This window comes from Guillardia theta, assembly GCF_000315625.1.
Source record: "Guillardia theta CCMP2712 unplaced genomic scaffold GUITHscaffold_52, whole genome shotgun sequence".
In the NCBI taxonomy this organism is placed as follows: Eukaryota; class Cryptophyceae; order Pyrenomonadales; family Geminigeraceae; genus Guillardia; species Guillardia theta.
In genome coordinates this window covers 316,713-335,566 of record NW_005434622.1, presented here as the reverse complement: position 1 = coordinate 335,566, position 18,854 = coordinate 316,713, and the positions used below count along the sequence as shown (strand labels likewise).

The 18,854-nt window shown below is 52.6% G+C and overlaps 7 protein-coding genes across 8 annotated transcripts; 3 read left to right on the top strand and 4 right to left on the bottom strand.

Annotated features, from left to right (window-relative positions):
* The first annotated feature begins 1,226 nt into the window (after window positions 1-1,226).
* On the top strand, window positions 1,227-3,722 carry GUITHDRAFT_153553 (hypothetical protein). 2 transcript variants are annotated; one of them, XM_005829454.1, is made up of 12 exons: window positions 1,227-1,296; window positions 1,370-1,483; window positions 1,539-1,603; window positions 1,761-1,821; window positions 1,878-1,994; window positions 2,043-2,132; window positions 2,182-2,256; window positions 2,399-2,450; window positions 2,504-2,541; window positions 2,589-2,635; window positions 2,827-2,908; window positions 2,929-3,722. In XM_005829454.1, the coding sequence occupies exons 1-12, from the start codon at window positions 1,246-1,248 to the stop codon at window positions 3,658-3,660; spliced, it is 1,524 nt and encodes a 507-aa protein (XP_005829511.1). In that variant the 5' UTR covers window positions 1,227-1,245; the 3' UTR covers window positions 3,661-3,722. The 2 variants fall into 2 exon arrangements, with proteins under 2 accessions (XP_005829511.1, XP_005829510.1); XM_005829453.1 differs by lacking the exons at window positions 1,227-1,296; window positions 1,370-1,483; window positions 1,539-1,603; ... (6 more) ...; window positions 2,589-2,635; window positions 2,827-2,908 and having other exon boundaries at window positions 3,143-3,722.
* A 63-nt stretch (window positions 3,723-3,785) lies between these two features.
* Window positions 3,786-4,133, bottom strand: GUITHDRAFT_111504 (hypothetical protein; the record flags this gene model as incomplete). Its single annotated transcript, XM_005829452.1, has 1 exon — window positions 3,786-4,133. The coding sequence occupies one exon, from the start codon at window positions 4,131-4,133 to the stop codon at window positions 3,786-3,788; it is 348 nt and encodes a 115-aa protein (XP_005829509.1).
* A 2,848-nt stretch (window positions 4,134-6,981) lies between these two features.
* Window positions 6,982-9,940, top strand: GUITHDRAFT_141196 (hypothetical protein; the record flags this gene model as incomplete). The annotated part of the gene is made up of 20 exons (XM_005829451.1): window positions 6,982-7,008; window positions 7,053-7,193; window positions 7,241-7,378; window positions 7,426-7,498; window positions 7,564-7,679; window positions 7,724-7,780; window positions 7,958-8,019; window positions 8,065-8,113; window positions 8,181-8,317; window positions 8,382-8,433; window positions 8,608-8,675; window positions 8,722-8,764; window positions 8,928-8,981; window positions 9,030-9,110; window positions 9,187-9,249; window positions 9,339-9,395; window positions 9,496-9,546; window positions 9,661-9,729; window positions 9,775-9,820; window positions 9,867-9,940. 20 exons carry the CDS (start codon window positions 6,982-6,984, stop codon window positions 9,938-9,940), a joined length of 1,458 nt encoding a protein of 485 aa, XP_005829508.1.
* A 227-nt stretch (window positions 9,941-10,167) lies between these two features.
* Window positions 10,168-11,244, bottom strand: GUITHDRAFT_111502 (hypothetical protein; the record flags this gene model as incomplete). The annotated part of the gene is made up of 5 exons (XM_005829450.1): window positions 10,168-10,292; window positions 10,336-10,390; window positions 10,517-10,660; window positions 10,714-10,889; window positions 11,220-11,244. The coding sequence occupies 5 exons, from the start codon at window positions 11,242-11,244 to the stop codon at window positions 10,168-10,170; spliced, it is 525 nt and encodes a 174-aa protein (XP_005829507.1).
* Window positions 11,245-11,499: 255 nt separating this feature from the next.
* On the top strand, window positions 11,500-12,684 carry GUITHDRAFT_141195 (hypothetical protein; the record flags this gene model as incomplete). Its single annotated transcript, XM_005829449.1, has 2 exons — window positions 11,500-11,580; window positions 11,722-12,684. 2 exons carry the CDS (start codon window positions 11,500-11,502, stop codon window positions 12,682-12,684), a joined length of 1,044 nt encoding a protein of 347 aa, XP_005829506.1.
* Window positions 12,685-12,888: 204 nt separating this feature from the next.
* Window positions 12,889-14,273, bottom strand: GUITHDRAFT_153552 (hypothetical protein). Its single transcript, XM_005829448.1, has 7 exons — window positions 14,102-14,273; window positions 13,750-13,832; window positions 13,648-13,701; window positions 13,537-13,602; window positions 13,409-13,486; window positions 13,160-13,230; window positions 12,889-13,047 (listed from the first exon to the last, which is right to left on the bottom strand). The coding sequence occupies exons 1-7, from the start codon at window positions 14,262-14,264 to the stop codon at window positions 13,008-13,010; spliced, it is 555 nt and encodes a 184-aa protein (XP_005829505.1). The 5' UTR covers window positions 14,265-14,273; the 3' UTR covers window positions 12,889-13,007.
* A 2,819-nt stretch (window positions 14,274-17,092) lies between these two features.
* GUITHDRAFT_111499 (hypothetical protein) lies at window positions 17,093-18,679 on the bottom strand (the record flags this gene model as incomplete). The annotated part of the gene is made up of 1 exon (XM_005829447.1): window positions 17,093-18,679. One exon carries the CDS (start codon window positions 18,677-18,679, stop codon window positions 17,093-17,095), a length of 1,587 nt encoding a protein of 528 aa, XP_005829504.1.
* Between the last annotated feature and the right edge of the window lie 175 nt (window positions 18,680-18,854).

Genomic DNA, 18,854 nt, shown 5'->3' with positions numbered 1-18,854 from the left:
AGGGAGGGAGGGAGGGAGGCAGGGAGGCAGGGAGGCAGGGAGGCAGGGAGGCAGGGAGGCAGGGAGGGAGGGAGGGGGAGGAACGTCAGCTCTCGTCTCTCTCAGCTCTTGTTTCCATCTACCCTCCACGCCATTTCAAAGTACCCGGCGGTTACACTCCGTTAAATTGTAACGTCTTTGTAACCACCAAAAAAATAGACTCGGTCTTGATATGCCCGGCCGTACTCACAGTAGTAGGCGTGACCGGGCAGCCCGAGCGCCACCGGTACCTCCAGTTCTTCCGCGACACGAAACCAGCAAGGTGAAAGGATACCTTGAATTAATTAGAAGGTGAATCGAGATATTTGAGATCTTGACCCATGGAATCTAGAGGTGCATGTCCCGGAACTAAGTTGGTCGGAGTTTGTCCAACTTGCACCCTGCATTGTTTCGTTGACCTTGGGGTCCATGTAGACGGTGGCAGTGCGGCTCTTTATGGCTTTCACTTGGGCACATTCCACTGCCGAATGGCAACTTGTTATGACAACCTACCCATACATAATAAGCTAAAATACTAGGATTGGATGGGTACCAGTTGATAAGCACAAGACAACTTTTCACATCGAAGTTTCTTTGATGGTCAGGCGAGGAACCAAGCAGCTAGCCGAAGGACGACTCCCGACGGGACGATGCGATGCCTGGAAGGAAGAGGGAAGGAGGGAGGAGGGAGGAGGAGGGAGGAGGGAGGAGGGAGGAGGGAGGAGGGATGGACCGTGGGAGAAAGGGAGGAGGAGGAGGGAGGAGGGAGAAGGGACAGAGGGAGGAGGGAGGGAGAGAGATACATGGAGATAACAGATATGATAAGGGAAGGGGAGGGGAGATCAAGGCACAGGAATCGAGATTGTAGACTAGTAAAAGATGACGAACGAGAAATGACAAACATGGATAGGTCAACAGAAGACAGATACTAATGGACAAACCAAGAAGTATTACAGAGCGATAGGCTGCGTGCAAGAGGTCCGTGGGGGAATCAGGTTTCTCTATTGGAGCGATTAGATTTCTTCGTTGGTTCCAGAGCTGCATCAGAGGTAGAGAGCAGTGGTGACATCCTGTCGATAACCTCGGACCAGTCCACTCAGAATAACGAGATGTTTCTCTCCGTCTTGATGAAGGAGAGAAACATCTTGACTTCACCACCTCGCCATCCCATAAGGCTTCAGCACGTCGTCAGCTGACAGTCATCAATCAGATTCCGAGGGGGTGACAATGAGCATGAAGGCCTCCCTGGTGTTCGCACGCAACCAAGGATCTCCTGAGGTGCGTTCGGTCCATGCTGGACCTTGACGACCTCCTGCACTGCCGTCATGCTGGTCGTGACGAGGGAGTGCAGGTCAGGGACTTGACTTTCAGCACGGTCATGCGCGGGTCCACAGGAGAGACAGGGATCAAGGTTGTCCGGGACCCCAAGACGGGCCTGTGGATGATTTCGTACATCTCAGAATCGGTGACATCCACGAACAGTCATCGTCTGCTCGAGTTCATTGTGCGCTTGCTCGCAGGGCCCAGTGGCTTTCTACGACTCTGTGTCATCGGGAGATTACCTGTTCGAGGTCGATTTCATCCAGTGAGTGAATGCGCAGCAATCTTTTCTCGTATGTGTGCTGCTCAACTTGGTGATGCTCCCTCGTGTCGTTTCTCCCCTTGCCGCCCCGGTGCTGTCCAACCGCATTTCCTCCTGCCTTGCTTTTAGTGCCTCCTGCGGGTATGACCGTTTGCTGCAGCACCGCCGGACTCGACCAGACAGGGGTCGAGCAGTTGCTGCGCGGCCCTCCCTTTTCCCAAGTGAGATTTGTCCACTGCTTGACCGAGGCGAAGGGTTGAGAGTTCAAGTTGTGCAGGTGGTTCTGGGTGTAAAGAGCTCACTAGCTAGGACGAGCGCCCCTTCGGAGAGGGACGCCCTCTCTGACAAGGACACAGCGATCAGCACTACCAAGCAGGCCGTTCCAGAGAAAACTGTCCGCATGGCTTGTCGCTCGGTCCCGGCCGGTCTGACTGCGTCGCAGGGGTATGTCATCTCTGAAGCGACCAAGGTGGAAGCCCCGCCGGAGGTCAATGAATCATTGTTCGACGTTATGTCCTGGTCAACAGACGATGTTGGCCCTTGTTCCTGTCTACTCCTGCTATTGACTATCAGCGGCTCAGGTTTGCATCTGGTTGAAGAAGCGGGGATTCGAAGATGAGGAAGAGGCCTTCCAAGCCAATGACGTCGACGGCCGGGTACGATGCTAGGAGTGTGTACTAGTTGGAAGATACGAGGTGCTGTGATGGAGAAGGCAGGCTGTGATGTTTGTGAGCAAAGTTCATTGTGGAAGAAGATTTCTTCCTTGGGACTGGAAACTGGCTCAAGACTTAATTTCAGATTCTGCTCCGGATTTGCGAGCATGACTTGTTCAGCATCGGTGTGCATGCTGGTCCGTCAAAATGGCGTTGCCTGTCTTGACTGTGGTTTGACTCGCTTGCCCAGTTGGCACTCGGGTCAGGCTGGGAAAGGAGATCGAGCAGGTGGAGTCGGAGATAGCTGTCTTGTCTTTGCTCTTACCGTCTCTCAGCTAAAGCGAATCGCATGCAAGCCGAGGACCAGGGAGCTGCGAGTTCTGTATGCCATCCCTTCCATCTCCTCCAATCCGACTGCTTCTCTACTACCATCTTTCTATCCTACCTTCCCTTCCTCCTTAGCCCTCTCTCTCTCTAAGCGCACAACTCACAAAATATGAATGAGGCCACTTGTTGGTCTCTTCCTTGTTCCGATGTGTTGTCTTCGCTCTTTCCGCTAACACTTTTGCCCAGGAACTATCCCCAGAAGTTGTTAGGGATGTTCACCTTGTCATGGACAAGAACGATCGAGCTGGTTGAAATAGAAGAAGCAAAGGTACGACCTGTGTAATTTAGCTCATCACTAAGTCCTCTTCCAAGGTCGAGTGGACCATGGTCAACACACAGATAGCGGTTGTCTCCGCCGTTGCCTTCATCTTTGCCTGGAACATGTTTTATCACGCCTCCTACAGTTGCTTCTGCGATCCCTCGGGGATCGACTGCTGGTGCTTGCAAGGTTTCGACATGCAGAATAAGGAGACAGGGTCAATCCTCTACTGCTTCTCAGCTGTCGCCGCCTTCTGCTTCATGTGGGCAGCTCTGCTCGCCGTTCTCCACATCATGATCATCAACGAGATGAGCGACAAGCTCGAGGTCCAGTACATGGTCGCCATCTGCTCCATGAAGCTCTCCAAGGATGTTCCTGGGATCTTCCTCGTCCTGGGCGCCGCTTTCCTCAACGTTCCCATCTTCACCTACGGCATCTTCAACGAATGGTTCGGCTTGCGTTTCATCCTCACCAACTCCTCGGTCATCGGGCAGTTCACTAGCGGCTTCTGCTACTTCGCGCTGATCTGCGTCGGCCTGCTGCTACTTTGGGGATACTACAACCGCGTCCCTCATTTCGTCGGAGTTGTCTACCAGGCCAAAGTCGCCGCTTACCAGCAGGATGTCGCGCAGATGTCGAAGAGCAAGAGGCAAAATAGGCAGACATCGCAGTCTGAGGTCATGAAGGAAACCGAAATGTTTCGCGCTTCGGAGATGAGGCCAAGCTCAGGGAGGAGTTCAGAGAAAGTCTTCGCAGCGTAGAGGTGAATGAGGCAGGAAAATGTGATACTACCCGTGTCGTAATAGACAAAACACTTGATTGGAAAAGATATCTTTATTTACAAGGCAAAGAATACACAGCGATACCCCGAATGAATAGGCAAAAACTACAGATCGATATGAATATTTCGAACCAGGCAATCCTTTAACGCTTCGACCTCGACGCTGCTGATTGACTTGATGGCCGAGAACGAATCCATGATGCACTCTGACATCTCCAAAATCTCAACCGAGGACTTGTGGGGTTCTTGGCTCGGAACAGGGTTGGACTGAGCCTGCTTGGCAGAAGCACTGTGCTGAGCCTCTTCACACATGACCTTTGGCTCTTCTTTTATCTTTTCACATGTTGGAGCAGGCTGAGTTGCAGATCGATTATATTTCCTGATGCAAAACCCAACAATCGCGCAGGTCCCGTGACCGCAAATAGCATGACTCTGCTTGTTCTGTGAGCACATGATGATGTCCTGCTGAGGAGAAGGTGCTGAAGCTACGAGTATTGTGGTGATGTGGCTAGAAGCAGGAGGACAGACACACGGCGAAGTACGGCAGGAGCAGGATAGAGCCTGTGGGGGAGGGAAAGGGGAGACTGGTTGGAGTCGGGGAGTCGGGGATTTTTAAATAGATCCCTGGGGAAGTTGGGGAAGGTCACATGGTATGTCTGTAAAATCGCAACGATTGGTTGAGGGTCATGAGGGTCGGTGAATCCATGATCCACCAGTCACGAGGTCCGAGAGACACGTCCACGATTCTAGAGCGGGCGGTAGGCGAGGTAGAGGCTGTGAAGGGGTCGTTTGGAGTTTTCTGAGGACCAAAGCACCGAAGCGTTCCGTTTCTGAGTTTGAAAAGGTACAGTATCTTCACCGAATGGAGCGCACCCTTTCCAAGTGGCACTTGAAAGACAACGTTCCATTTTAGGATATCAACGGATTAAAGTGTAGTAAGTATTGAAACGATCTCTGTTCAATTTTATATTCGGCGCAGGGTTCCTCCGGTTATCGATCACGTGTGCCACTCCTTCAGCTTTACAGAATTACTACCCCCTCTTCATCCCAATTAAGTAGGGGTACGAGATATGTCGAGGTCTGATTGTTCTCAGTGACTGGCTAATGGGAGGGATTGGGAAATTACAGGGGTAGGTAGCCTTCTTGGAGGGGTCCAGAATGCTTGTATTTCTAGGAGAATGAAGGGGTAGTCAGAATAACTCTACATGAAATCTCAAGACGCAGTTAGACCGGTAATCGTACTAAGTTACAATGTAAGAGCTCCCGTGCTCAAGATGACATGTATCCGAGCCTGACATGTATCCGAGCGGCCGACATGTCCGCGCGGACTCCCCGGTGGAGCCAGGCTCTTTGGCCGGCCCCGGAAGCGGAACCGGGAACTCCGAGTCCTGGCGTACGGCCGGGTCCGTGTCACGGCGGCCAGAACTTCGGAACCACAGTGTCGGACTGACCGTACTCGGATCGGACCGCGGCCCGGCCCGGCCGCCCGGCCCCGGCCCGGCTCATCGGCAGGGTCCGGGCCAGGCTGCTTGAGTGCTAAGTCACAATTCAACCGGGTTCAGTACGGCGTGACCGACACGGTCGGACGCCGGTCCGGCACCGTCCGCCGTCCCCCCGGCCCTGGCGGGCCCGGCACTGAAACGAACGGTTCCGGCAGGCCGGCGGTCCGGGCCGGGCCGGTCCGACCGCCGCGACCGCGGCCCGGCCCGCCGGGCCACTCACGGTTACCCCTGCGCCTTTGAGCCGGTCACCCCGGTGCCTTTCCGAAGTTCACAGTTCAAACCGTAAGGCCCCCGGGTGGGGGTCACGGTAGGCCCCAGTCCGATCAGTGGTCCTGCCAGTCACTGAGTATGGTAGCCGCGGCCCGGCCGGCCCGGCGGCCGCCCGGCGGTCGCCCTTCAATCCTTGGGCAGCAGCCTTGCACTAATGAATCATTTAGTAGACAACAGGAAGGCAGCGACTACTAACTTCGCTCTACCCCCACCTACACCTTCTTCCTCGGCCTCCCTTGGCTGGTGCCTTTCAAACAAGGGGTGGGGGTAGGGATGGTCCTGTAGACGTACCCGTAGTTGAAACGTTTTTGGGGAAAAGAAGGGCTCTACTTTAAAATTCAATTCTGTTGAAAAAAGGTTGTAAATTCCTCTTATCAAATTTAAAACTTTGTCAGAAAAGTATAGACCAATACAAATAAAATCTATGTGCAAGGCCCAGCGGGGTAGGGGCGCCAGAATCGTGGGGTTATAGTACAGCTCCCCGGGATCTATGAGGGGTGGGGTACCGGCATCAAGGTCCGTATGCTCGCGCTGTCTTGCTGTATGAGTAAGAGGAGGAGATACCCCTCCCTCCTCCTCTCTCCCGTCCATGCTCAATGCAAGCGCCCTCCTCTTTCCATCTTCCGCATGTCCCCCCGTCATAGTCCATGGTTGCTGTTCGTTGACCTTGTTGCTGTGAACACGCTCAGCATGCTTCATTTTGTAGTTACGTCCAATCATACATCATCATCCTCTTCCCCGTTACCCGCTCGCCTGCTCACTTCTAGGCAGAAAGCTGATTGCATTGGCTTTTGATGAGATGTTTCTTCTACTTGTTTTGCAGTTTCTTCGGTCGTTTTCTTGCAATTTTCTGTGAACATATGGCATGAGATTTATGCAGCTCCATGTTATGTGCTATTCGAGGTGTTGATCTGTTAGTGTTGTTGCAGGTTACAGTTCGGTTACAGCTACAGGGAGTAGTTTGGATCAGTTTGCATGATCTTTGATCATCTTACGAACGCTGTTTATCCTTCAGTGTGCAATTGAGGGAATCGATGCGGTCTTGATCGAAGTGCAAACGCTTTGTCGCGCTGACAAAGATGTTCTCTATATGTATGCAGTCCATGATGATAAGAGCCTTCATAGTGTCTTCCTCGCTGCTCTTCGCTTCTTCCATGGCGTTCCAGCCTGTCCTGATTCAATTTGACGCGGTCAAATGTTCCCTCCGCTCTTCGCCAACCAGGCGCATGAGCGATTTCCGCATGTGCAGCTCGAGTGAAGGTTATCCTTTGGCCCCGCTTCAGAGTGCAAAGCTGAGGTCAAATGCAAAGCACTTTCCAAGAATCAAACCAGTTGCACCAGGAAGACACGGGTCCTTTCGCAATGGTATACGTCAGGTACAAGGCATGCAAGCTTTGGGAAGGAATCTATGCGCTTTGCGAAAGGAGGCAATTTCATTACCGAAGGAAAAGAGCTCCAAGAATCTCCTGATGTACATGCTTAAGATTTTCTTTCGTGCGGGGTTGGTGTTTGTTGCAATGGTTGCAGCGATGGCACATCAAGCGATGGCACATATGGTAGCTCTTGGAGCTCGTGATGCAACTTCTTACAACATATGCAGGTCAGTGCCGGTGCAAGCATGCAGGAGGCGACGGGAGTGATGCCACCCCTATGGAAACTTTGTCTCCTTGGATGTTTGATCATTACATCTGCTTGTCTCGCTGGTGCTGAAACAGCCATCACGACCCTGTGGCCCTGGAAGGTCCTTATGACGCAGACAGAAAGATTGATACTTATATGATATGCCAGGTGAAGAAGATTGCTGAAGAAGAAGGAGAAAAATCTCCTTTCAAGTTGCTTGAAAGGGACATCACAAAATTCTTAACAGCCATCTTAATCGGCACCACGACTTGTACAATATACTCTGCTGCTTTGGCAGCTGAGATGGTAAACGCTTTTTTGCGGTGCGATGGAGTGGTTGATTCCAATATTAGGCAGCACAATATGGAGGAGACAAGATGATGACCATTGTAACGATATGGCTGACTGTTGTAACGTTGGTGTTCGGTGAGTGTAATCAGCAGCAATGGGTCGTGGTAGCTGACACTTGGGTGCGCGTTTTGTATCTCTAGGTGAGATTATGCCAAAGGCCCTTGCTGTAGCGCAGGCAGAGAGAGTTGCACGGATCATGGTACCAGCTATCAATGTGATCGCAATGCTGGTGTATCCCGTGGGCAAGTTGATGCAGGTCAGTTTGCTCGGTTGTCCAATTTCATCATCAAGGATTTGCAGATCACGTCGAAAGTTGTCCTCAGTCTGATGGGCGTGACGGAGTCAGAAGAGAACAACGTAAGCGAAGAAGAGCTAAGGATGATGTGAGAAGAACCACGGTTCGAACGAGTAGGTTTTGACTCGATTTTTTAGAGTGATGGGCGCCAAAATCAGCGGGGAAATCCGAACGGAGGAGCAAGACATGATAGGAAAGAGCAGATGATGACAATGCGGACTCATTGCTGACATTGGAAGTTCTCAACAGAGAGTGTGTTGGACTTGCAAGATACTCTTGTGACAGCCATCATGAAGCCAAGGTGAATGCGACGTGTAGTTTTGGACGATTAACGGGAGATGTGCAGGGTTGAAGTCGTGGCGGTGGAAGCATCTACAAGCATCCGAACGTTTGTGGTGACCCGAAGCCTCTTGTTCTTTTGAACATCATCGCTGATGCATGTTGCTTGCTTGGCATGTGCAGAAAGCTGTGTCGGAGAGCGGATACAGCAGAATTCCTGTCTACGACGACAACATCGACAATATAATTGGAATGGTTCTTGCAAAGAGTTTGATCGATTACCTGGACAAGCCCGGATGGGTGGAGGGAATTCAACACAGGTACAGAAAGAGAAGAGCAGGATGGAGGCAAGTAGGATGGGCGCTTGGTGATAACTTTTCGCAGTACTGTTGCCGACATCATGGATCCTGCGTACTATGTGCCTGAGTCGATGACGGTGAGACAGAGGGCTGATCAGAGTGCGTGCATGCCTGGAGACGGGGGCAGGCGAGACTGAAATGCATCTCCTTCTCAATCGCCCGAATGCGTGTGGAGCAGAGGAATAGTTTTGTCTTTTCCAAGAGAATCAGCGAGGATATGGAAGGCGAAGACTTTGACTCGACGGTTGTAGGTGTGGAATGCGCTGGAGGAGATGAGGCTGCGCAGAGTCCACATGGCTATAGTGGTGGATGAGTACGGGTGATTGATCCGCCAGCGTCCTCGCCCTCCTCTCACTTGCTCCCAGGGGTACCGCAGGGATAGTTACCATGGAAGACATCCTTGAAGAGGTATGCGATGGGTGCGATGGGGGGAGATGGGTGGGAAGAGGAAGAGGAGGAGGGAGGAGGAGGAGCAGCAGCAGGGTGGGAAGAAGGGGAACCCGCGGCAGAGAGAGGGAGAGTAGAGTGTAGATTGTGGTAAGTGACAGGATAAGGAGTGATCGATGGTAAGGTGATCGGAGAGATCTACGACGAGGACGACATCGAAGAGCTCGTCAAGGAGCAGGTGCGAATGTTACAGGGGAGTCTGTGGGATGTAATCGTAGCTGCTCAGAGCTCGATCTACAAGGAGACGGATGGCAGTTTCACCATAGAAGGATCTGCAGACCTTGAGGAGACGATCAAGGCACTTCAGGTTGACAAGGAGGGAGGGGAGGGGGAGGAAGAGAGAGTAGGAAAGGGCGCTGATGCTGATGCTGATGCATACACAGATCGAGGTTGGCGAGAAGGACTTGATCGAGTTCGCAACCCTGTCTGGATACCTGTGCCATAAGGTCCCTCCCTTTCCTCCCGCCCTGCTGACTCTGTCTCCTGCTTTCACCATCACGCAATTCAAATTCAGAACAGCTCTGACATATTGCAGGCTGGCTGCATTCCAGCGATTGGAACCGAGATCCTCCTCTCCAAGACCATGCCAAAGGTACTCTCTCTACCCCTTTCCCCCGTGCCCTCGCCGCCGTTTCTTCTCCTCCCTTGAAGACATCCTCTCATTCCGACTCTTTTGTTCATCTTGGTTCCAGGGGAACCCCAAGGACGAGACTGAACCCTACGTCTTCGATGGATGGAAAGTGGTGAGTTCTTGTCATGACCTCCAATACCTCCACCTCTGGTCGCTCGCTCCTCTTGCCGTGTCCTCCCCTTCTCCCTCGCGCGCTCCCTCCCACCCTGTCATGACCATGTGGCAGATGGTGACAGCAGCAGACGAGAGAAGAGTGATCTCCGTCTCCGCGCATCCCTACTCCAACCTCACCAACGTGAGCTTCCCTCCTCCTCTCCCCCCCGCCTGACGGATCTTGCAGATGCTGTCCTCCATGCCGACTCCTATTGATGGCGAGTACTCTCCTGGTAGCACGAGGATGAAGGAGGCACTGAGATGCTGACGGTGCCACAGACGACCTTGACTCGAGCCCTTCAGGAGACGAGGAGGAGGCCCGCGCTGTCAACAAGTCCAAACTAGCAGGGTAGACGATAGAAAGCACTCGAGGAGGTGGAGGTGCGGGAGAAAGGTCACGGCAGTGGAAGAGAAGTTTGAGGAGGGCGGAAGAGGTTAGCTCACAAGGGGCGAGATGGGGAGGAGGAGGAAGATGAGGAGGAGGAAGAAGAAGGAGAGGGAGAGAGAGGGAGAGGGAGAAGGATTATGCGAGTATGATACGCGGGTATTATAACCTTGTTAGCCAGACTTCTTTGCATTCTCAGAAGCTCCGTGCGTTGATCCTTGAGATCCAGCCAGTCGCCTGCTTGTTGATGGTGCGATGCTCGCTCGCCGTCACGATCTGCTCCAAAACTTCTCCTCCTCCTCTTACGAGTCTCCACCGCCCTGCCCGCTCTCAGTCGCGCCAATGGAGACAGCAGGCAGCTACCGGTGTCGTCATCCCAGACTCGCTCAACTCTGCTGTTCGCCTCCTCCGCTTGACTCTGAGGAAAAACTCACATCAAGATCGGGATGTCGAGAAGAGAGGCGTGGCGGGGGGTGAGGCTGGCAGATGAGAGACACGCGGTGCAAAAGGGAGGGAGGGAGGAGAGGGAGGAGAGGAAGGGAACCTGCGTCATGGGAGCGAGCATCCTCCGTTTCTCTGCTCTAGTTTGCTGCTCCTGAACCTTCACGATCCTCTCCTGCTCCGATCGCTGGCGCTCCGCTGCGGCATCTCCAGGCGAAGTTTTCTGCCTCTTGGCTGCAATGTTGACCTGCAAACGTCGTGCTGTCAGTGATCAACCGTGCATGCCGGATTAACAAAAACCTCATCATCTTGTACCCTTGCTCTATCTGTCTTCTTCTCTTTCTTGTCCTTCTTGTCCTTCTTGTCCTTCTTGTCCTTCTTCTCTTTCTTGTCCTTTTTTCCTTCTTGTCCTTCTTCTCTTTCTTCTTCTCCCTCTTCATCCAACGTGTCGCAGAGGTTTCGGGTCCGTCGAACGACTGAGAAAACACATTCATTGTCAAGCACATTCACGTCTCCTCCCTCCAGCTCCACGGACCCTCCTTCTCTTGCCTCCCCTTCCCTTCCTCTCTCCTCCCTCCGTCCCTCCATCCTCCCACTCTCCCTCCGTCCCTCCGTCCCTCCCTCCCTCCCTCCCTCCCTCCCTCCATCCCTCCATCCCTCCATCCCTCCCTTCGCCCACACTCTCCTCCCATCTCCAGGATCTCTCTCTACCCTGAATTCCACTCCGGAAACATGTTTCGGACTGAGAAGGGGAAGGATGGGTAGTCAAGGTCTTGAATCTCTCAATTAAGATAAAGGTAAATAACCTATACACCTGACCCTCAAGTTCATGCACAGGGACAGCTGGGTCTGGTGGGGGGTGCGGGAGAGGGGGAGAGTCAGAGGTGAAGAAGGGAGGAGGAGGGAGAGAGAGGAGAGAGAAGAGAGGAGAGAGGAGAGAGGAGAGAGGAGAGAGGAGGAGGAGGAGTCAGGGAGGAGGAGGAAGAACACGGAGGAGGGGATGAGATCAAAGTGATGTTGCGATACTGGAGACTCAAGCTCGGTCTGCCACCTCGGGAGTCAATGAAACAAGGCAAGCAGCACGCAATGAAGCCAGTGGAGGACGAGTCGAGTGTGGTGACGTCAGGGGAGAGACGAGCTCGAGAGGTCTGCGTACATGTTCATGAGGTAAGGTGATGTCCTTTCGGGACTTTCATGGGAGGAGGAGGAGGAGGAGGAGGAGGGAGGAGGAGGAGGAGGGAGGAGGAGGAGGAGGAGGAAGGAGGAGGAGGTGGAGGAGGAGGACATACTAAGGATGACGATGAGCAGGGCAACCATGAAGCGCAGCATGTCCAAGTTGTTCATCTTCACAGCGAAACAGAGAGGAGCTCAGACAAGACCGGCACTCCTCAGGCGATCCTCTCGCTCGTCTATGCTGTTTTCTACTGCACCACCTCCATCGCCATGGTCGCAACCAACAAGCTGGTCGTGAGCAACTTCGACTTCTCCTTCACCTCCTTCCTCCTCCTCCTCCAGGCCCTCACCACCATCTTCCTGGTGCAAGTCTTCCCCATCACCCCGACCTTCTCTCTGCATGCTCTCAGGAAGCTCGTTCCTCTCTCCTGCTTCTACCTCCTCAACGTCACCACGGGCCTCCTCGCCGTCCGCCTGCTCACCATCCCCGCCTACACGAGCATCAAGCGCCTGACTCCGATCTACGTCCTCGTCTTCGACTTCCTCCTGCGAGGCAAGCGGCAGTCTGCCATGGTCATTTGCGCGGTCTTCCTCCTCCTGGCTGGGCCCCTCATGGTGGCGAGGGGAGACATGGACTTCAAGTTCTCCTCCTATGCTGTTGGCTTCGCTGCGAGCGCAACGCAGGCGCTCTACCTCATCAGCGTCTCTCACTTCAACGACGCCGGTTTCTCCGAGGTAGAGCTCAACTACTTCAACAGCATCATCACCACAGCCCCCCTCCTCGTGGGGACCTTCATCTTCGATCGCGGCCTCGTGCATCATGCTGCATGGCAGAAGCCCTGGTTCCTCTCCTCCCTTGCTCTCTTCTCGCTCCTCAGCGCTGTCTTCCTCTTCGCTGCTACCGTGCTCACCAGCCGCTGCTCTGGGCTGACGCTGTCGGTGATGGGGCAGCTGAAGGGGCTCGTGCAGACGTGGATCGGCTTCTTGTGGTTCGGCAAGGTGAACTTTGTGGAGGAGGGCTTCGTGGGGATCGGAGTGTCAACAGCAGGAGCAGCTCTGTATGCGTATGCCAAGTACGATGCGAAGAGGGGGAAATGAACAGGGACGGAGAAGAGAGAGCAAGAGACGGGGAGCGGAAGCGTGAAAGAATGTTCCCTGCCGTGTCTCCGTGCTTGGTTTTGGTTTTCAGAGGAAGATACACCAAAGAGCTGAGTTCGGAGATCAGGAGGGAGCGGAGAACAAGGGGAGTAGGGAGTATGCAGACTGCAGGGTTGTTCAAAAGCTCGTTTGACGCAACTGATTGTGACGTAACCTTTTTCTTGAAGAGATATAAAGTACAAAAGAAAGAATGCGAGACAGCAGCGTCGGAATGCTCAAATCTGAGGATCTGATCATATCCTGACGACTTGCCTCCTCCCACTTCATTCTTCAATGTCCAGCGATCTGAACAGAACGCTCGGGCTGAAAATCCACAACGTCACTTCCCGCCGCCGCCTCCTCCTCCTCCTCCTCCTCCACTGCCCTTTCCCCCCTCCCTCTTCCCTTCCCCACTTCTTCCTCTTGTCGGTTTTACCTGTCGCCATCCAGCCTCCCGTCCACGTACTCCACCTGCCTGATTGCGTGCATGGCAGATATCCCCGCGCACTGAGACGAGGGTCAGAGAGAGCCAACGTGGTACATGAGAGTGAGCAACAGAAGAGGGACGTGGAGAAGGAGAAGAGGAGGAGGAGGGGAGGAAGGGAAGGGGAGAGAAGAAAGAAGGGTTTAGCGTAAAGAAAGCAAGTGAGGAGGGGAAGGTCCAGCACGCTGCAGGAGGAAGCACCTTGAAAGAGCAGTGCCGCTCATTCCCCGCCATAACCCATAGCATGCCATCGATGCCGCAGCCGCAGACCCCGCACACCTGCGCCAGCAGCATGAGTACCGAGGAGGAGACCAGGTTGGGCGCCTTACATGGGTGGGCTGCTGCAGGACTGCCTGCTCCTCCGCTGGCGTCTGCTTCAACTCCACCTCCTCTTCCTGTGGCAGCCGTCAGCCTCCCTTGAAGTCTCCCTGTCCTCTTACCTCGAAAGACACCCCCCGCTCCAGCCGCAGTGTCTCCATCCCCACCTTCTGCTCCTGAGGAGTAAAAGTCAGGCAGGCAGCAGCGGCACATCCTCAGCTCACCGGGTTGCTCGTCAGCCCCATCTCGTTCTGTGAGGCATCTGACGACCGGGAGCACCAGGACATCTGGTGCAGGTCGTTGTAGTCTGGCATTGTCCATATGTCACCAATGAGCCAGGAAGGGCAATGGCAGGAAGGGAAGCAGGAGCAAGAGAAAGAGCATAAGGAGGAGGAGCAGGAGCAGGAGCAGGAGAAGGAGCAGGAGCAGGAGCAGGAGCAGGAGCAGGAGCAGGAGCAGGAGAAGGAGGAGGAGGAGGAGGAGCAGGAGGAGGAGCAGGAGGAGCAGGAGCAGGAAGACGACGCAGAAGCGGATGCAGGGGTAGAGACAGAGGAGATTGAAGGGAGAAATGCATACCGGGTTGATGATCAATTTTATCCTGCACCTGATGCGCGTTGGCGTGGCTGTGGTCATGGTAGTGTTTCCCCACGATGTCTCTTGTCCTGTCAATGTTGTCTCTGCTTGCAACACTGCAGTCTGACTGATACTTCGACTCTCTCGACAAGATCTGCTCGGACATCTTCTCCAGCCTCGACTTGGCAAGACTGTTCCCCCCCTGGCTCCCCGCCTGCACTTGCTCCATCCTCACCTCCTCCCCGCCTCGCAGTCGCATGCTAAGACCCACGTGGTTTGACCTCAGACATGCCCGGCAACTCCTCCTCAAAGAATCAACCATCGCTGAGCTCCCTCCCCTGGCGTTCCCATCGGGCCACTTGGCCGACGTACTGCTGCACCATTGTGGTTGGAGCATGCATGACAGCAGGACAAAGGCGACGATTCGTACGTGCATATTGGTCGCCTTGGTCTTCGGGACAGACATAGAAAAGAATAGCTGTATCAATGAATAACAAGAAATGTGGAGGGAACAAACAAGTCCTATCCTTTAAAAGGCGTTATCGTTGAGAAAGAATTTTGACGAAAGATTCCCAGTTGCTCCAGAGCGCAAAGTGTGCGAATCACGTATATGATGCCAATGTAGATTGGTTTCCTCCAAAGGTCTGGATTTTGCCTTCAATAAAACGAAATCCTCCGCTGCTCTCGTCAAATCAGTCCGATATCGCCCTCAAGCTATCCCCGCTGTTCTCCTGAGCCTCACCTTCAGAATCTCTCAACTGAGTTCAGCCTCTTCAAACGTTCCTAGTGATGGGTGTGCACGATTGACTACTGGTTCCACTATCTTTCTCTTCCCTGACCTCGCATCCCATCCATTCCCCGTTCGTCTCCCGCTCTCTCCATAGCGGTCGCTGCTGACAGTGAAAATTGCGGCGGGGGTCTTCCCGCAGGATTACGATCGTATAACCACTACGTAAATGTTTTACTTACATCCATACTTTTGTAATTTTGTAAATAAAATATGTGTGTTTACTAAAACTTAGGGATTTGTTTGAAATTGCATCAAAGGTCAGTAGTTTGGGAGAGCCCCCAGCGAAAAGATAGTTATTTTGTGGTAGTGTTCATATAAGACCTGTCAAAAAACTCATTTTATAACATGTGTTTCAGTTTTGAAAATAAATGTTTGGTGAAGTTTCAAATATACTCCAATATTTTCGCATTCAAAATCTCTAATTTGAATCTTGGGATATTGGCTCAAAGGGGGCATGCTGACGCAAATAGTTCGTTCTGTTCCGAAAAGATGTCTTATGATGTATTTATAAGTATTCTTTGGATCGAAACATTGGAGGATAAAACGTTGTAGGAATGAAGGGATTACGAAAGGAGATCTTTTTGCAATCTGTGCCGTCACAACCCCATCGGTTCGAGGCCCCCGACACAGCAAGTACTGGGCCCGCCTCATTCGGATAAAAATATTTACTTATCAAAGTTAAGTGATCAATTATGGGACAGCCCTTTTGAATTTCATAATTGTTCGCTTGATGCCCCCCAAAGTTGGTTGATATTTTCAGTTATTAGCGCGCAGGTAAAATTCTGAGAAATGGAACTGATGCTTCAGAGCAGCGCTGATGAAGGTCTTACAGACAACATGTTTCTACGGCATGGTTGATTCTCCGAGGTTGAGATATGAATTGACCAAAGCTAGCAAGCGATTTGATTCTGGTTTTTCAATCGCCACTTATCACTACCTGCGATGATTCGACAGAACCTGAATCGTTGCGTCATTACTCATTCACATTGATGGAGTGTGCTGGATATGAATGTACTTGGGTTGAGTGACTTGTCGACCTGTGTTGAATCCTCGGGTTATCATCTTGATAAAAAAAAACAAAAGATACGCTGTACAGCAAGAATGCGAAGTCAGATGCGTGTTCAACTAGGAGAGCAGTGCTGAGGTAGTGCTCTGATATTGTCATGTTTGTTTAGGCGCGGAAGGAATTGTTTGTGAGCTGTCAGACACTTTCAGGTAATGATGTTTAGTAAGTAAAACTGGGATCATGTAAGAAGACTTGATGCAATTCATTGAAGTATCAAGAAAATGAGACTCTCAAAACATGTTCCGCTCTCCTGGGCTTCTGTGTTGGCAAATCTCGACATGATGCCAAACATTCACAGGTCTTTAGGGAATCACGTGTGAGAATGAATGCTTGCAAAAAGACTTTCATGTTTCTGTGGACAGTCAAGGACAGTCGATGATCCAATGAAGAGAAACCTTCCCATCGCGAATGCTAGCTCAATTCTTCTACTGACAGTAAACATGTTCATGACTGGACTGCATTTACACCCTGTGTAGGAGCCTATTCTTGTGCACATGAACTCCGATGAGCAATCGCCCGGCTCAAGTTGGGGCGGTGAACTGACCTAATAGCAGTCTTAAAGGCTCTCGACTCAACTGTGAGCTCTACTTCAGAGTCGGCGGGAGCCCAGTGTCGGCCCTAAGGCTGAGAGTTCTCATCATGGATCCCACTTTGACCGTCTCTGCCGATCAGTTGACACGTTACTAAGGCAGCGATCGGACTGCCAGCGAGGTTGACAACTGACACCACCGCATTGCGAACTGAATACTTCACGTGACTAGCGCCATGCGCACTGGCACAGTAGCACTGCGCCGGCAATGTTGCCGTGAATTGCTGCTGAGATTTTGAGTAAGTGTTCGCCCTAGCCAGCTGCCGCTCAGCGAGTTTATCTAGCTGTGAATTTGGCACATTTCAACGTTAACATCGCTCTCAGTCTCCGACACAACAGATCAAGCACAACTGGCAAGCCTCTAAAGCTATGATTACAAACTTTGAAATCAAGTTCCGTGTAGCGGACAGTGAACAACGGCTGGCTTGAATCAGCTGGGGCGCGTTTTTGTCTATCTACAGTCTAACTTACATGATTACAATCCGAGACTGGCGGTGGAACTGACCAGTGCCTCTCAGACAAAGGAAGTCCGATCTCAAGGCCGAGCATTTAGTCCTCAGATTCCTCGCCGTCGACCCATTCTTTCAGTGTTCTCAAGCTTTTGAAGAGCCTGTTGCCCGCACGAAGGTAAGGGGCCACCACTGATTGTGCACCTTCATGTTGAGATGTCGGCGGGTCAGTCGGCACCTGAGGGGGTGCTGGCATGATCCATGCCCCTCGTGCCTGTCCAGACTTGGCCATAGGGTTATGATCGTCCTTCACGTCATTCGAGCCTGCGCTTGCACCTAGCAGTGAGTTCAGAGTTGCCTGCGCTGGCTGTGGGGCCGAGACAGGATTTGCTATCGCTGGCTGGACAGGGACGGCTTCAATGGGCTTTGCTACAGGCATTCCGTGATCGAGGTGGATAGGCCGGACCGCATTGATCTCCTCCCATTGGTCAGGTTGACAGCAGAGTGAGCACATGACGATGGAAGTGGCAATCTGACAGATGGATAGGAGAAGATCGAAGACAAAGATTGCATATGCACTGCCTTGGGCCATTGAGCAGAGGCGATTGCTATCGACTAGATCATAATCATCTGCAGAAGTCAAAGTGTCGTCAGCGGCTATCGAGAAACAGAAGGCGCATGCGTTCTTACCACAAATAAACTGTGATGAAAGGGCAAGGCATAATGAGATGTACGTTGACGTCAGCAGCAAGAGGATGTCACTGATCAGCTGCGCGAGGTAAAGACCCCCAAATAGCTTTGTTCTCTTGCTGCTAGTCGCGATCCCAAGACCTCCGAAGATGAGAGTGTAGAGGCCAGGAATGATCCCCCAGAGTCCAATGAACACGAGCCATGCCTTGGCTGCGGCTCTATCACCCTCACAGCTTGAGTAGTGGTACGATGAAGAGCTGCTGCTGCTTCCGTAGGAGCTCGACGTATGCGAGTAGGAGCCGCTGTAAAAGCCGGAATTGTAACCTGTGTTGTAATACCAGGTCAGGTCGCGATTGTAGTCCGAGCTTGACGATTGGGATGCTATGTAGCTGTTGTAGTAGCCCGAGCAAAAGCCATTATAGTACCCCGAGTTGTGGGTGTAGAGGTAGGTACTATGACCGGTGTTGTACCCCGAGTTAAAGCCAGCGTTGAACCCCGAGTTGTATGACAGCTTGTAGGTGGTCAACGAGTCCCCCTGGGCGAACCCCTTGTAATATCCTGAGTTGTATCCAGTGTTGTATCCAGTGTTGTAGTCGTAGGTATGATCCCACAGGGAGCTCGGGTTGTAACCTGCGTTGTAACCTGCGTTGTAAGCAAGTGAATACGTGCTGCTTTCGTATGAGTAGGAGGAGAATCCGTTTCCCACATTGCTGTACGAATAGCCGGAGTAGCCTTTGTTGTACCCCTTGTTGTAACCATAGTTGTATGCATCATTGTACGTTGATATGAACGTTGTGTCGAATCCTTTGTTGTAACCATAGTTGTAGCCCCGGTTGTATCCGCTGTCGTATCCCGAGTTGTAGGAGGAAGAGCTGCCGTATCCCGAGCTCGATGAAGAAGAGGAAGATGATGAGCGGCAGGCAGAGGGGTTGTATGCGGCTGGGACCACTCCTGCAATGAACAAGGCGAACCCAAGCACCATGCTTGCGATGCACATGGGGCGGACAGACGAAATAGAACACTTACACATTGTGATTTGATCGAGCAGCGAGCAACGGAAAGGCTAGAAGAGCGTCTGATGGAGTCGCAAGAGGAGAGGGGAGGGGACGGGAGGGGAGGGGAGAGGGGAGAGGGGAGAGGGGAGAGGGAGAGGGGAGAGGGGGAGGGGGGGG

Excerpts from the sequence above, each read along its gene's own strand:
- GUITHDRAFT_153553 (XM_005829454.1), top strand. The coding sequence starts at position 1,246 with ATGAGCATGAAGGCCTCCCTGGTGTTCGCACGCAACCAAGGATCTCCT. Across the intron at positions 1,297-1,369 it reads GCAACCAAGGATCTCCTGAG|GTCAGGGACTTGACTTTCAG; the intron begins GTGCGTTCGGTC and ends GAGGGAGTGCAG. Across the intron at positions 1,822-1,877 it reads GCGGCCCTCCCTTTTCCCAA|GTGGTTCTGGGTGTAAAGAG; the intron begins GTGAGATTTGTC and ends CAAGTTGTGCAG.
- GUITHDRAFT_153552 (XM_005829448.1), bottom strand. The coding sequence starts at position 14,264 with ATGTCCGAGCAGATCTTGTCGAGAGAGTCGAAGTATCAGTCAGACTGC. Across the intron at positions 13,702-13,749 it reads TGGGGCTGACGAGCAACCCG|GAGCAGAAGGTGGGGATGGA; the intron begins GTGAGCTGAGGA and ends TTTACTCCTCAG. Across the intron at positions 13,231-13,408 it reads AGCGGCACTGCTCTTTCAAG|TGCGCGGGGATATCTGCCAT; the intron begins GTGCTTCCTCCT and ends CCCTCGTCTCAG.